This window comes from Caloenas nicobarica, chromosome 2, assembly GCF_036013445.1.
Source record: "Caloenas nicobarica isolate bCalNic1 chromosome 2, bCalNic1.hap1, whole genome shotgun sequence".
Taxonomy (NCBI): domain Eukaryota; kingdom Metazoa; phylum Chordata; class Aves; order Columbiformes; family Columbidae; genus Caloenas; species Caloenas nicobarica.
This window is the reverse complement of record NC_088246.1, coordinates 19,764,007-19,778,650: the sequence shown is the minus strand read 5'-3', so window position 1 is coordinate 19,778,650 and position 14,644 is coordinate 19,764,007. Positions and strand designations below refer to the sequence as shown.

Here is a 14,644-nt window from a genome sequence, read left to right as displayed (position 1 = left end):
GGCTGACTGCTCAGTATCTGCCACGTAGGCATTCTGCGATGCTCTGCTTGTCCCCAAAGCTGTCAGTCAAGATAGAGCCCAGGCTGGGAAATGGTTAGAGCCCAAACAAATATTAGCAGGATAGTCTGGACCGTGACCACTTCCCTCCTGCTCTCACCTTCACCCACCTACACACAGGCTGCTGCTGCTGCCTCGGTGCAGGGTGACGCTACGGGAGGAGCTGAGGAGCTTCTCCCCATCTGCACACAGCTAATAAGACATTGTGCTTTTGATGACTGACTCTTCCCTGGATGCAGCTTGTGTATGTGCTGGAGTCACGCAACATTTTTAACAGTAAACCCACTGAATTACAATTCAGGGAGAATTTACTTGAATATTTACATAATGTAGCTAGGGGAGACTTTTAACTTCTTCCCCTTGTGCATAAGAGAGAAAAAAAAAAAAAAAAAAAGAGGAAAATTAAGTAAGAGCCTAATTGGCTTTTATAACAGTCTATGGGGAGAAATGCAGGTCTGTTCTCTGCCTAGCTACAAAGCTTGGTATGTGCTGTAACCATGGGAGGCAATATTACAGGCATGACAGGACAATGATTTGGTTTTTCAGCACTGAAGATCTGAAAAATGAAATACCTCCAGCCAGGGGGGTTGTTTTCCGCTTGAGGAAGACTTGCCGTGCCATTTTGGAGGACTGCAGGTCAGGCTTTTGTTGGAGAGAAAAATGGAGGATCTGATCTGCCAGTGGACCACTTCAAATGTGGATCACGGTGCTGGGAGGAACAGGATCTGCCTCTCCCACCACCGTGCTCATTTTAATCAAGGAGAGGCTTGCAATAAACTGGATAACAGCACGGGTGATGAGGCCAGGGTGGACAAGGCTAATGCTTTCTGCTTCCGCTGCTCCCGGGGTGCACGGCTCAGGCACCCGGTCCCCTCCTGCAGAGCCAGAGGAGAGCGGCACAGCCATGGACCTGTGTTGGTTCAGGTCCCACTGCCTCAAAACTCCTGCATTTTGGGATAGTACCTGTAATGGAGAGCTGCAAGGAAGATATTGACAGTTCATTTTTTATTTAATTTTTTCTTCAAAAAAAGCACCAGTTCAATCAATGTCAATTACATTAAAACATGCAAGTTTCAGGACTAATCACTTTCTCTCACCCTCCTTCATTTCCCAGATACTTCAGGGAGAACTCCATTGATTACCTGTCCTCATCAGCAGCAAAACCTGCCTGAGACCAAGGCCAGGAACAGGAGGGGATGCTTTTCTTCCATGGTTGAGCTGAAGTTAGCAGCAGGGAGCCCTGGGAGCAACATCATCATTCACCACCACTTTCCAGCCCTAAACTATTTGCCAGAACTGGACAATTGTCAAATGGGCTCTCTCCTCCTCAAAGTCTCCCTAACGTGTTCCAATTCCCTCCTAAACCATGGGTAAATGACTGATACAAGATGCCATAGGGGTAAGATAAATGGTGTTTGGAAAGATCTTTCTCTGATCTTTACTTGCCAAAATGGCTGAACACGGAAAAAATGTTGTTCTGCGTACAGCACAGACGCTGCCCTCTGCCAGCACCGAGAGCCCCGGCGGAGTCCTCTCCTCCCTGCCCAGAAGCGCTGCTCTCCTACCATCCTAAATCATGTTCTTGAGGACTCACAGGCACCACATCTCCAGGATTTTTATTGAGGTTCTCTGGCTTCACTCCACCATGTCTCATTATACAGGACAAAGCGATAAATCAGCTGTGTGCCCTCCTATCCCCTGCCGCCGCAGACAGCGACTGTGATCACCTACAAGCCTTGCTGCTATCGGTCTGTCGGTGCACAGCTCCGTGGATCTGAGCAGAGGATTTGATTACAGCCATGGCACCGATCATACGCTGTGCTGGATGTCCTCACTGACTTAGACATGAGGATGGTTCGAAAAAAAGGGTATGTATACATGGGACTGATGACAGAACACTATTTTTTAGCTTTGGTTTAAAAATTAGGCTAGAAGAATCAGACTAAAAAGAAACTAATTTTGTACTAAACACCATTACTAGCTTTGTTATCCGATGCAATCAAAACAATTCCTTCCACATCATTCAGTAACGATGAACTGATTCCAAATCAGAAATAGAGCTACTGGAAAAAAAAGCAGACAGCAGCATTAAGGCTGAACCTGACAAACTGACTTGTGTCTAGATCTACCTTTTAAGGACAACAGGCCAAACTAAAATACAGGTCCTATTACAGGTATATTTATAGGCCAACTCAAAGCAGCAGTGACTGCAAATCACACCACATAAACAAGTAGCCACTTAGATAGCACATCGCCTTTGCAATTACTTGATCAATACAACTAAGAGCAATGCCTTCGACATCCATTTAGGAGAGCAAGAACATTTTGCATGCAAATACCAGACTTGTTCTCCTGAAAAACAACTGATAATGTCTGCAAGCAAATGCCTCAAAAGATTTTGGCCTATTTACAGCCACAGTGGTTGTTCAATTTTTAAGCCGATCTCTTTGCCTCTCAGTAAGGAGTGACTGAAACCTTTACTTGCAAATGCTGCATCAGTATTTAAGCAGGTGCTTTACTCATTGCTTTTATAAGGTGCAATTATTTATGTTGAATGCACAGATTACACACAAAATCCAGTGGGGCGGGATGGGGAGGTGACACTGGCCATGGCCAACTGGCTGTGGCCAGCGTATCTCCCGGTCTTGTGCCATTGATAGAGCAGCTCATCTGCTCTGGAGAGTGCTCAGGAGCTGCCTCCTGCTCTGCATTGCAAGAGATGAGTACAGGCAAATGTTCGTCGCTCAGGAGCTGATTTTTTTTTCACATATGCTATGCTGATGGGAGATGCACATGCAGGTGGTTTCCCCCTCAGACTTTTTGATTAGGAAGGAATTAAACTATTTTATTCATTGTTTTCCAGCCAATCTATTAATTCTATTGCAATCTCATATCACCATAGATACACAGTGTGTACAGGCTCACAGCAGGCATTGCTGGAGTTTTGCACTGTGACTTCTGCTCTCCTGTTGTGTGTCCCCCATTTAACTGTAGCCCCATTTATCTCGGGCTGTAGGTATTGCTTTCTTCCTGTGCACCTTGTTAGCACCACTTTTCACCGAGGCTTGTGGAAGTTGTTAGTCTTTGATAGCCCATGAATGTGCGCTAGTTCTGGTTTCTGACGATTTCCAAGAGGCAAACTACCAAATCTTTCAGCAATATCCAGGGATGATGAAGGAGCATCAGCAGGCCAGCAGTTACACCAAGCCAGAATAGAATCATAGAATCATAGAGTCATAGAATCATTGAATGGTTTGGGTTGGAAGAGACCTTAAAGATCACCTAGTTCCAACCCCTCTGCCATGGGCAGGGCCACCTTCCACTAGACCAGGTTGCTCAAAGCCTCATCCAACCTGGCCTTGAACACTCCCAGGGAGGGAGCATCCAGAACAGAGGGCTGAGCTGGGAGAGCAGATCGTGCCTGTGGTCACAGGTGCCCATTTCTGTTCAGAGCCTTCCCAAGCAATGTGCTGGAGACACTCTTTGTATGTAGCACACAGAATGGAAAGCAGATGCAAAGTCCTACACTCACCCCTGCTCTTATGTCCCTGAACTGCCCTCCTGTGTTTTGTCTGTACCCATAGAAATGGAGGTGACGATGGAAAGCATCACCTTAACAGTGATTAAAACAGTATTAAAAATAATACGACTTTCTACATCTCATTGAAGACACAGGCTCTCTGACGAAACAAGCTGAAGCAACTGTTGCTACAGACTGGGAAAAAAAATTTACTCAAGTGCAATTTTATGTTACAAGAGAAAAAAGAACTGAACTGGTAAGCTAAAGCACTAATGCTACCGAAGGTTAAGCCTCCTCCTCTGCCCGATGGGCAGAGAAAAACCTGCTTTGGGAAGCTCTCATCACTCAGTTGCTTCACAGGTTTTCCCCTGCCTCCCTGTGGTTGAAAGTTAGACATCCTGAACCAGGTGGATGTTGTTCTGGGTTGCAGATGAAAAAACATTCTGCACTCTTTTTATTTTCTTTCTTTTCTGGGATACTTTACTGCCAGCTCAGCCATCTGTGTGGCAGTAGTGGAGGCCTGTCCAGAGAGAGGGAGAAGATCGTATTTTTGTCTTGTAGTATCCTTTCTTTGACCGTATACAGAACAGCTACAAAATATGCAGGAGCCAGGTTATCCCTTGTGTGCCAGATCACCCACCCACCTTGTCCCCGCACTTTGTTTCCTTCTCTGATGGAGGCCACGCAGCGCTGTGGGCCCAGCGCCATCATCCCTAGCCCAGAGCCACGACTTCTGCGTGCGAGGCGCATGCAATGTGGGATTAAATCATGTGAACTGTGCCCAAATCCTTATCTGTGAAATAAAGATCCCAATTTCAGACCATGCAGAGAGGAGGAGAGTCCCTTTGTAGGGACACTTTGAAGTTGTGGCACTCCATAGCAGAGACCTGGTCTTTGGGATCCTGCACTTTTCACAGGTTCCTCAGAGGTCATGACTCCAGCCCTGGTACCTGGATGATTTATGCATCTGTCCGGTCTCGAAGTTTCTGGGGGCGGGGGGTAGTCTTCACTATTAATCCAAAGGCATCCTCCCCTTCATTTCTTTAGGCTGCTCATGTTTGTTCTTCAAAGCCCTCCTGTGAAGCCTTCTTTTTATGGTTTTTCTTCTGTTTTGAATCTGATTCCTACATGCTTGTTCCAGATGGTGAGCTTTTAAAGACCTGCATTATTAACTTCTCTTTTTTTTTTTTTTCTTCCTTTTTTAATAGCCGCTTAGTGGGATCTATCTGAATAACACAGAATTGGGAATATACTACTGCGTGTGCTCCAATGCCCCACTGTTCAGGTAACACCCTTGAGATTTGTGGCAGTCGCTCTTTCCCCCCCACGCCCTGAGAACTGGTGCGGCGGTTGCACTGGTAGCTGCCCACCCACCTCTCAGAACTGGGGCCTCCAATGGGGCAGCTGACGGCTCTTTGTGAGACTCAGAGTCGGTGGGCAGAGTCGTCAGCAGAGGAGGGGCCGAGAGCGCCCACCGCCCAGAGAAGCCGAGAAGCTTCTCGAAGGCCCACACCCGGGGGCAGGGCGTAGAGAAGCCGAGAAGCTTCTGGAATGCCCACAGCCACATCTGATCAGACTATAAATGGGGTTCCCGCCGGAGACCCCCTGTGTGTGGTCTCCTCGGAGCTGCGGGCCTGCCACGCTGCCGGAGTCCCTCCCCTTAGACAGAGAAGCCATCCGAGGTGACCTCCTGGGATGGGGAGCGCCTCACCTCCGCGTGTGGGTGAGTGATAAATTACTGAATATATGCTTTAATAAGTCCTCGCCTGGTAGGTGAGTGTAATTCCTCGTCTGGGGCAGACGAGTGTAAAGTCCTGGCCGCAGTAGGCTAGTGTTTATCTATTATGGGCAAAACGGGGCAGAGAGGGCTCTGGTTTGATTTCTTGTGAGTGCGTATATGCACGCTGTGGATCCTCATTCTTCTTTCGCTGCACCCCAGATAATTTCCTAACCTAATATCTGAACCTGTATCTTATGTTATCAGAGTGCTAGTCTGCCTAAACTTATATTTGGGATGCCTCTGTGACAAGATTCCACAGTATCCTTATAATGCCATAACTGTGGCAGGACGGGCAGTGTCTTTTCATGAGAAGAATGGAAAGTGTAGGTCAATCCTTTGGTGCCAGAGTGCTATATATAAGATTTCCAGGATACCTGTGGTGATACAGGTACATGATGTGCCCTTTTCTTGAGCATATGAGCATCTCCAGTGGCCAGGAGACAGTAGTTGGAATAATACACTAGGCTCTGCCTTTTCCTCCTGGCACAAACATGGTCCTTTTCGGTTGAGAATAATTCTGTTTAAGAGGTCCTTAAGCCACAAGGTGCCACAAAACATGTGTACTTATGCATGAGTATCACTGTACGTTTGCTCTGTTCTTGCAGTCTTCTGCCACTCACGCTGCTGGGCTGGAGAGACCTGTGCTCTGCCTTGGTCCCGCTGTTGTGATGTTCTTACTGCTGGGTCCCTCATACTGGAGCTGAGACCTCCTCTTCACACCACCCACCTCTTGTTCCCTAAATTAAATTCCACTGGTTTTGCCGGTTTGGTTACATCTACTTTTTAAAACCTGACTGTGAATGACTATGCTATTAACCTCTGTGCTCTTTACAATACTAAATATTTTGCAACTTCATTTAAGTCTAAGTAAAAGAAAATATAGTGCCTCGGAGTAGGATGTGCAGAGGGTGTTCTGTTCTCTGTAACTGAACCAGAAAAGACAGTTCCTCATATTTTTGATCTAGAATATAGCCTTTATTTATTCCCAGCTGAGAGTTAAATGGAATACGGTTCATGTGCTCTTTTTTATGAAGACTTTAAAGGATGCATCACAGATCAGAATGTCAAATGGGAAGCTGAGGAACGAGAGATCCAGATAGTAAGAAAGGGAGAGAAATGTAATGGCAGTATCAAAAATGAACCTAAATTAAGCAATTAAATGGTAAAATTGGAGGCTGATAATTGTGAACAGTTAGGTTTTCTTTGGCCCAGTACAGAAAACTAATGTTATGCATATGAACATTAGCTTAAATGTATATTTTTCTGTAGAGATTTGCTAATAAACATTTTAAAATAAATTTATTTCAGAAGCTAGTGCATCATTGCAGAATATTCTGAAGACAAATACAAAACATAAAAATACCTCTGGAAAATTCAGATAAGCTAGAGAAATTTTAAATTACTAAACTGTTCCTTCAATTTAGGTATCCTTTATTTTAGACAATAGATATTGACAGGTCAACATGAAGACAGATGAGCACTGGAGAGAATTGCTTCTGCTGCTAAACTAATAACAAAACAATAGTATAACCAGTCATGTTGCTTTTTGCAGTATTCAGCTCTCAGAGAATATAGATACTTTTGTTTAAAGTATAAAATAATGCTGAGCCTTACAGACTGATACAGGGAAATTAAAAAACAAAACAAACAACAAAAACTTACAGAAAAATAACTTTTAAGAAAATTGAAAATTATTAAATGCGAAAAATGGTCTGAAAATACATTTTACATGAATGCATTACGTTGTGAAGGCCACTAACAATGAGAGGAAAAAACACATTTGATAAGACCTTCATTTATCATATTTATTTCCTAGTGCATTAAAAACGTCCTTTCTTTTTCAAATGCATTAGATCATTAGCTACAGGTAAACATGAAGCATTTCCTCCTTTCTTCCAAAGTATATGTGTGTGTATACATTTATACCAGAACTTATTACCTTCGGCTACCAAATATTCATTTGAAAGAGCTGGAAATACATGGAACAAACCCCTAACCTTTATAGATAGCAAATTGTGGTGCTTTAATGAAATCTCAAATCTTCAGCAAACCGTAAACTTACAGCTGAGATTCATACAGCAAAAAGCACTTTTTAGAATTATCTGGATTCCATCCAGGACGACTGAAATGGGGATCAAAGTAAATGACATGTGCTGGAGGAATGGTGTGTCGAAGGCTAATCTAATGCATATGTTTAGGGAAAGTCCATTTATCCATAAATTAAGTGGTGAAGTACTTCAAAGGACAAATGCGATCTCGAACAGCAATATTTGGGGTACTAAAATGTTTCTATTAAGGAATCTAAGTGATATTACTGTTAATAAAACCACACAGAGACCATTTCTATTGAGAGCTGGTTTAACGGCTCAAGAAATTGATCCTTTAGCAGTGGAAAACATCTACAATAAATTTAAGAATTGTGAGCGGCATGTAAGGGACGGAGTCAGGCAGGGTCAGATGCAAACCCCACATAGCATTAAAGACCTTCCTCGACTCTACAGGGTTTCAGAGAGGATCCTCATATCTATGTATGAATAAGCAGAAGGATCCCTGTCTCAAAAAATGAAGAGTTCTGATCGAAATCTTTTCAAAATAAAAAAGAAACAGCACGGGTTATTCTTTGGGACCCTATGGCTGGTGGGCAGAGTGTTTGTGTGGTTTTGTGGCAAGGAGCCCTCTTTGGCTGGAAAGAAATACCTTCTCCTACAAACACAGAGTCTGCAAACCACATTTGCTTCAGTGCAGCCTGCTTCTGTGCTGTGTCCTATTTCTCCCCAGTTCCACGGAAGGGAGGAGGTAGAAGAGCATTTTTCATGGGTCTTCATGGATTGATGTAAAGGTCTGAACAACAGCCTGCAGAAAAAACAGCCTTTGGTCATTCAGCAGCCGTATACAGTGAATTATCAAACGCATGCTGAAGCATGCACTGTTCTTTGGGTTGGAATTTTTAAGCTTTTTGCCCAGCTTGTTTGTCTTGTCTTCCTAAGAGGCCCTGCATATAAGATTTTCAGATTTTTCTTCACCGTATTATTAGCTGACCAAAATATACATGATATATACTAGATATTTTGCTTTAAATTCTGTATCGACTAATGCACTGATCCCCTCGACCACAGAAAAGCTGCTGCTGATGTTGGTGTCTCCATCCACCACTAGATGCCAGTAAGAGCATTGGGTTTGTGAAACAGGGCTAAAACATGTGAAATCAGGAGGAAACAGTTATGGTGGGTCCCCAGGCCACTTATCCTACAGTATGTGAGTCTGTCTTCATTTCTAGCTCTAACTCACACTAGGTCACTCTTCACTAAGAGAAAGTACTTGTTATCAAAGCTTGCACAACTTTAAACAGAAGAGATTGTCTCATTTCTGTATGCTAAACCCCAAAAATATTTTCTAATCATAATTTCCAATAAACTCTAGTTTTTAATATGCTACTAAATAGGGCTGGTAATCCTGGATGTTAACAGGAGTCACTCGCAAGTCGTCAGTCTGTAGTATTGTTTCTGATGGCTGCAATTATCTCTTGGGAAAAGTAGATCTTTGTGCTGTGAGGTTTGTAATTCGTTGAGCGATGGTTTGAGTAAGGCTCTATTTGATTTTCCAGACTGATTTGGTGGCTGACTGCAAGCCGAAGCCATCACAGACATCAGCCTGGTCCTGTGGGACAACCAAGCTATTTTCCATACTTCATTTCTTCTTGTAAACCCCTGAGGTTGTGCTGCATTGGGCCAGGCTTCAAACTGCAACTTTACAGATGTAATTCAGCTAAACAGTTCACTCAGGTGTTGCAAAAACCTTTTTCCAAACTTTATAAAATGCCAACCAGTCAGTGACATAGAAACAGTGAGGCAAAAGCTCTTGTTGTGGGCTGACCTAGAATTCCCTTTGGAAAAGAGCTTCCAGCATAGTTCGATGCCAGTGAGAAAACTTCTACTGTGCCAATTATTATTAATAGTAGTACAAGACTAGGAAGAGGGAAAAAGCCAATGTTCTTATTAAAACCAGACTTTTTTGTGACATCTCTGTTATTAATTAGCAAGGAGATCTGGTTTCCATTATAGCTCAGAAAAGAAGTACAGTTCTGGGACTGGATGGCCATCATTTTCTGAGGCTTATAGTACTTGTGGCAGAGATGAAAATAATACCACTACCATGAAACGACCAGATAACTCGTTGAGATCAACTAGAACTGAAGTTGTCTGCAAACAAGTGTGTTTATTTTGGAGGTGATACCCAAAAACCCAGATCTTAACAAATAAGTTTGTTTGTGCCCATGAATAAATCTACCTAAATCTAGCAGTGAGAATTATTGTATCACGATAAATATTGTGTCTTACATTAGTAGATTTCTCAATATCTAGTATAGACAGTTGGTTTGGGTGAAGAAAATTACGTGACTGGGGACAGTTGTTGTTTAAGTATAGCCAAGGCCTGGAGTTTAGACAGAAAATTTACTCGGAGGACCTCAGGTGAACTGCAGGATGTGACAACAGACAGTAGGAGGGACTCTGAGATTTAGTTCACCCATTTGCCCCATCACAGGGTCGGTGCTTCCTAATTCAGTCCTGCTAGAGGTTTACTGAAGCTACTCTTAAAATATGCAGGGACGGAGACTCCACAACCTCACTAGGTAGTGAGTCGTAACCTTCATGTCTTCCTGCTGTTGCTTTGACACTGGAGAAAACACTACATTCGCTTTGCGGCAGTTGAAGCTCATTACTCTGCCCTGCACAGTGGTGGTGGTGCCCGACATCTTCACAGCTGTCTTCTATGGGTACTCTCATTTCACACAAGCCACCTTTCCATAGCAGCTATTACTGTCCTGGTCATGTTCCTGTCCTTACACCTTTACCCTTCCCTAACCCATGAGCCGTAGTTGTACTGGGACCTTCTGTAATACCCAGGTCCTTTCCTTTTCTAAAGGACTGACAGCCCTAACCTTTTCTTCCCAACCCTGGAGTCTGTGCTGTGTGTTACATCTGTTAAGATACAAAAGTATGCAATCGAGTTTGATTAACTGCAGCCCCTTCTAGAAGGATTAGGTATTATCTACAGATGTAACAAGCATTCATTGCAGTCCCTTATCATGGTATAGTTCATGTTTTCAGTAATATCCAGCAATCATCTTTCAAGAACCCGAGCTGAAGACAACCTTCCAATTTTATAATGAATCAGTAATAGCAATTCTGAGTCTTTTTCCCATCAATAATGTGGAGGGGGAGAATCCTCAATTGACCTGTGAGAAGGACATCCAGTGACAGTCTCAATTAACTTGAAATTTTCATTATGTATTGAGAATTCTAGATCCTCCCATCTATTTCCTGTACTTTCTGCCATTAGTGCCTTTTGATTTCCTCATCTGGGGCAGATATTCACCCACTGGCCAGAGGTGATTACTCCAGGATGTATTTCTAGTGTCTCCCCGAGACTTTCCCACCCACACAACTCAATAGTGAATTAATCACATGAGGTTCAACTTCAGGATAGCATAGTAGGTACCAGCACAATATTGGTCCGTAATTGTAATGGTAATAATGGTACATAATTTCCGTTGCAGTGTGATGCCCAGCTAGGCCATGCATTTGATGATGGTCCCACACCTTCTGGGCAGGGGTTCTGTATCAACGGTGCTTCATTAAACTTCAAACCCAGCTCTGGTCAGTGAGAAGTGGATCTCTGTGGCTTATAGAACACCCTTTCACTGTTCATACAAGCTTCTGAAAAATGCATGTTTTTAAGATAGAACTCAAATTTTAGTACTTATGCCATTGCGGCTTTGCTTTTGAGCTACTGTCAGTGTTGATAACATACATACATTTGTGGTAACTCTTTGGTAACCTGCCTTTTCATGGTTAGTGTGATGTAAGTGTTGATCTGTTTATTGTATTTAAAAAAAAAAAGAAAATCTGTGCATTTGTAACTATGATCATTAACTGCATTGAGGCTGCTGAAATGAGGTACTTTCCTCAACCTGGCCTTGCCAAACAGTAGTTGTGGCACCAGGAATACAGATATGCAAGGCTGATCATGCCAGGGCTTTTACTTCTGTGAAATCATTGTATCCTTCTGAAGAGAAGCAAAAATAACATGAATCTCCAAATAAGGGCTGAGGGCGTTTTTGCCCCTGATGTGAGAGACCTTTAGCCAAACCAAGTGACTTTTCCATGAACCTGTAAAATCAAAGTCCTGAAGAAGGGTCTAATTGCAGCTATTCCAAGCAATGGAGCCAGTGAAGACATGAAGTCTTTCTTTTTTCAAATCAACGACTTTGATTTTGTGTCCAATAGCAGAGCTATTTTGCTTCAGGAACTTCCTCTTACATTATAATAACGTAACAATCTGTATAATATCTCCAGACTTCTGTTATCACTTGTGTATTTCAGAATCCAAAAATAAAAACTAATCAGAAATTTACTGTGTTTTGGGGAAAAAAATCAGCATCAAAAAACACATGCTTTTGTTGAAAACATGCCTTGTCTGTTCTTCCTTGTACAAGTTTGGAAATACCTCTGTATTCTCCCAAGCATTGTCACCATGGCTTGCTGTAACAGGAAAATAAATAGTATGTTTGTTAAATTGAGCTTTCCTGCTTTCATCTTGGTTTTTGGTTGGTTGTTTGGTTGGTTGGTTTTTTTCCAGAGAAAATAATCTCTGAGTCAGAACATCGGCTTCACTAAACTGGCTGGGTTTAAATGCTTCCCCGCTGGGAGTTACTAGGCAACATCTCATTTGGCTTTACCTATAAGAGGCTGTTTCCATTCTCCCCGCTTTGGTTGCCTCAATAATAAAAAGGGTGTGTTCATTTACTTAGACTAGTGTAGTCTTGAAACTGTTTAATGTCTTCAGAAAGTGGACCTCTATTGCACTGAATTTACTTTTGCTCCTTCTGTCTTGTACATCCTCAGTTTTTCATTCCCCTATACTTTCCACGGGAGAACTGTACAATTTCATAACTTTTAAAAGACCGTGATCACTACAGCCAGCCTAAACAAGAATGGCACAAAGGTCACCAGAGGTGTGAAGCAGCTTTAATGAAGCTGCTACTGGTTTTATGTAGTGTCATAGATGGTGATGGTCATAGTGTCATCGGAGGTGCCCGTTAACCACAGCAGCACGCTGCTTGCTGTGTCTGTGCTGTATCACGCTCTGCCACGCAGAGATGCCTTTGCATCGCCTATTGCTGTTGCCTGCCCACTCTGACCAGCGTCTATATGCCCAGCCTGCTCAGGTCTCTGCTCCCAAGAGTCTTCACAGGTTGTACAGAAATCACTGTCCTCGCATGCTCTGAATTCAGGTACCACCCATTGTTTGGTTTTGTTTCATTTTGTTGGTTTTGGTTTGGGGGTTTTTTTGTTCATTTGCTTGTTTGGGTTTTTTTGTTTGGTTTTGTGGACAGGTTTTTTTGGGGGGGTTGGGTTTGTTTGGGGTTTTTTGGGGGTGGATTGTTTTTTTGTTTTGGTTTGGTTTGAGTTGGGTTGGGTTGTTTGGTTTTTTTCCTTAAAATCTCTTGCACAGCTACTGGAAAGGGCATTTGGCCCTGACGGGCATTGTTTAGTCAGGCAGCCCTCTCCCCTCTCCTCACCTTCCCCATCAGGAGAGGCCTGTCTCAGAAAGCAGCGTGGCTAGAAGGTGTCCACAGCTGGACCCCTGAGTTCAGGCACATGCTAGTGAAGAAGCCAGCACCTGCCTGAGTACAGGGACTCTTGGCTGGGATACCAAATTGAAATGCTCTTTGCTTCTGCAAGCAGCAGAAAGTAGGAAGAGAAGTGGCAAAATACCAGTTTCCTGCTGTCCCCACAGATACGAGGTCTCACTGACACCTCCTACGGATGCAGCCAAGTGCCACACAAATCAAACAGACCTTGGAGCTAACATAACAAGTACCCACACACAGAGTCATGCAAAACACACTTGGCTTAGTACCTTGGATGTGCATGGTTGGTGGAGACCAACTCTTAGTGAACTGGCAAGTTAGTAACTATTGTTGACAGAGGAAGCTTGCCTGAGCAGAAAGCACATTTCTTTTACACCTATAAACACCATTGTGTGCAACTGGACATTTGGGCTAAGCAGCAGCTGGTGCCTCCTCACTCGCACAGCAGGATGACCGAAGGAAAGACTCCTGTAAGGCCCAGTTCAGCTTGTGCAGTGTTAATTACAGATAAGTAGTCATATGAACAGACCTGTATTTCCAAGGACAGCACTGAACTGCACTGCACTGATAATGTCACCAAGCAAACAGCATAAAGCACAACTCTGCTGCCCCAGAGAAACCAGACACTGAAATAAGCAACCTTTTTCTGCTTATTCAAATGAAAATGGAGGATAGGGGAAGGTTTGGCTTTCACCAAGTCTGTAAAATCAGGGTAGTGGCACATCACCTTTCAATGTGGCTGTGCATCCCACAGTTCAGAGTAGCTGTACTGAAAGGTGTTTGAATATCCTGTCCCTCACACTTCACTGTAAATCTACCAGAAGCCCTCTTGTCACTCCCAGCCCTCCGCGTTGCGGGCAGTTTGCACCTCTTCTAAAACACAGATGCGCAAATGACTGACACGGGACTGAGCAGAGGAAAAGGGAGTGGGGCGGGTAAGGGAGGAGTGAGTGGAGGAAATGGATATGAACTTCCTGAGTCGGCTCTTCTGCTGCTTTTTTTTGGCAATGTCTGACTCCTTTTTCCATTCTCTGCTGTATCAGACAGTGGATGGAACTGGTTGTATAGCAATCTCATGTGGTGGGGATAAGGCAGAGGTTTCTTAACTGATCTGTATTTTTATTGTATCATCCCTTGTGAAAAATGATATGGATCGATTCGGTTATTCCTCAGTAGTCATTCATAAAACAGCATATTTGACAGCCTTGTTTTCTACTGTTTGTCTTACAGTGCAAGATGGGGAAGAAGGGCCAGGTTCATTTAGGTACAAGTTAATTATCTCTTGAGCTGAGTATTACTGCTGTTGGGTTAACAATTAATTTTGAGCGTGTGTCAAGATCTGCATGTATAAAATTGCAAGCTGTCTATGTCTTCAGTTTTATCATTCCCTCTGCTGGCTTTTTATTCTCTATATATCAGCTCGAACTTCTATTTTTCACTTCTAAGATCTATCTCAGCTTGGCCCGACTTTATGTTTTGTCTCAGACATGCTGATGGTACTGGCCTACGCTCTGCCAGTCATGTCTGCCTTTGTAAATTTAAGGCCAAGCTTTCTTCAAATACATTTGTGCTTCATCTCAGGCTGCCAAAACCAACGGGGAGATCCATCTAAGCCTCTGCAAGGCCACTTAGT

General features: G+C 43.3%; 1 protein-coding gene across 1 annotated transcript; it reads left to right on the top strand.

Annotated features, from left to right (window-relative positions):
• The first annotated feature begins 1,423 nt into the window (after positions 1–1,423).
• On the top strand, positions 1,424–11,022 carry MSRB2 (methionine sulfoxide reductase B2). The gene is made up of 5 exons (XM_065627228.1): positions 1,424–1,427; positions 3,727–3,833; positions 4,786–4,862; positions 9,419–9,566; positions 10,915–11,022. The coding sequence occupies exons 1-5, from the start codon at positions 1,424–1,426 to the stop codon at positions 11,020–11,022; spliced, it is 444 nt and encodes a 147-aa protein (XP_065483300.1).
• Positions 11,023–14,644: the final 3,622 nt, after the last annotated feature.

Excerpts from the sequence above, each read along its gene's own strand:
- MSRB2 (XM_065627228.1), top strand. Across the intron at positions 3,834-4,785 it reads GAGAAAAAAGAACTGAACTG|CCGCTTAGTGGGATCTATCT; the intron begins GTAAGCTAAAGC and ends CTTTTTTAATAG. Across the intron at positions 9,567-10,914 it reads CTGAAGTTGTCTGCAAACAA|TGTGATGCCCAGCTAGGCCA; the intron begins GTGTGTTTATTT and ends TTTCCGTTGCAG.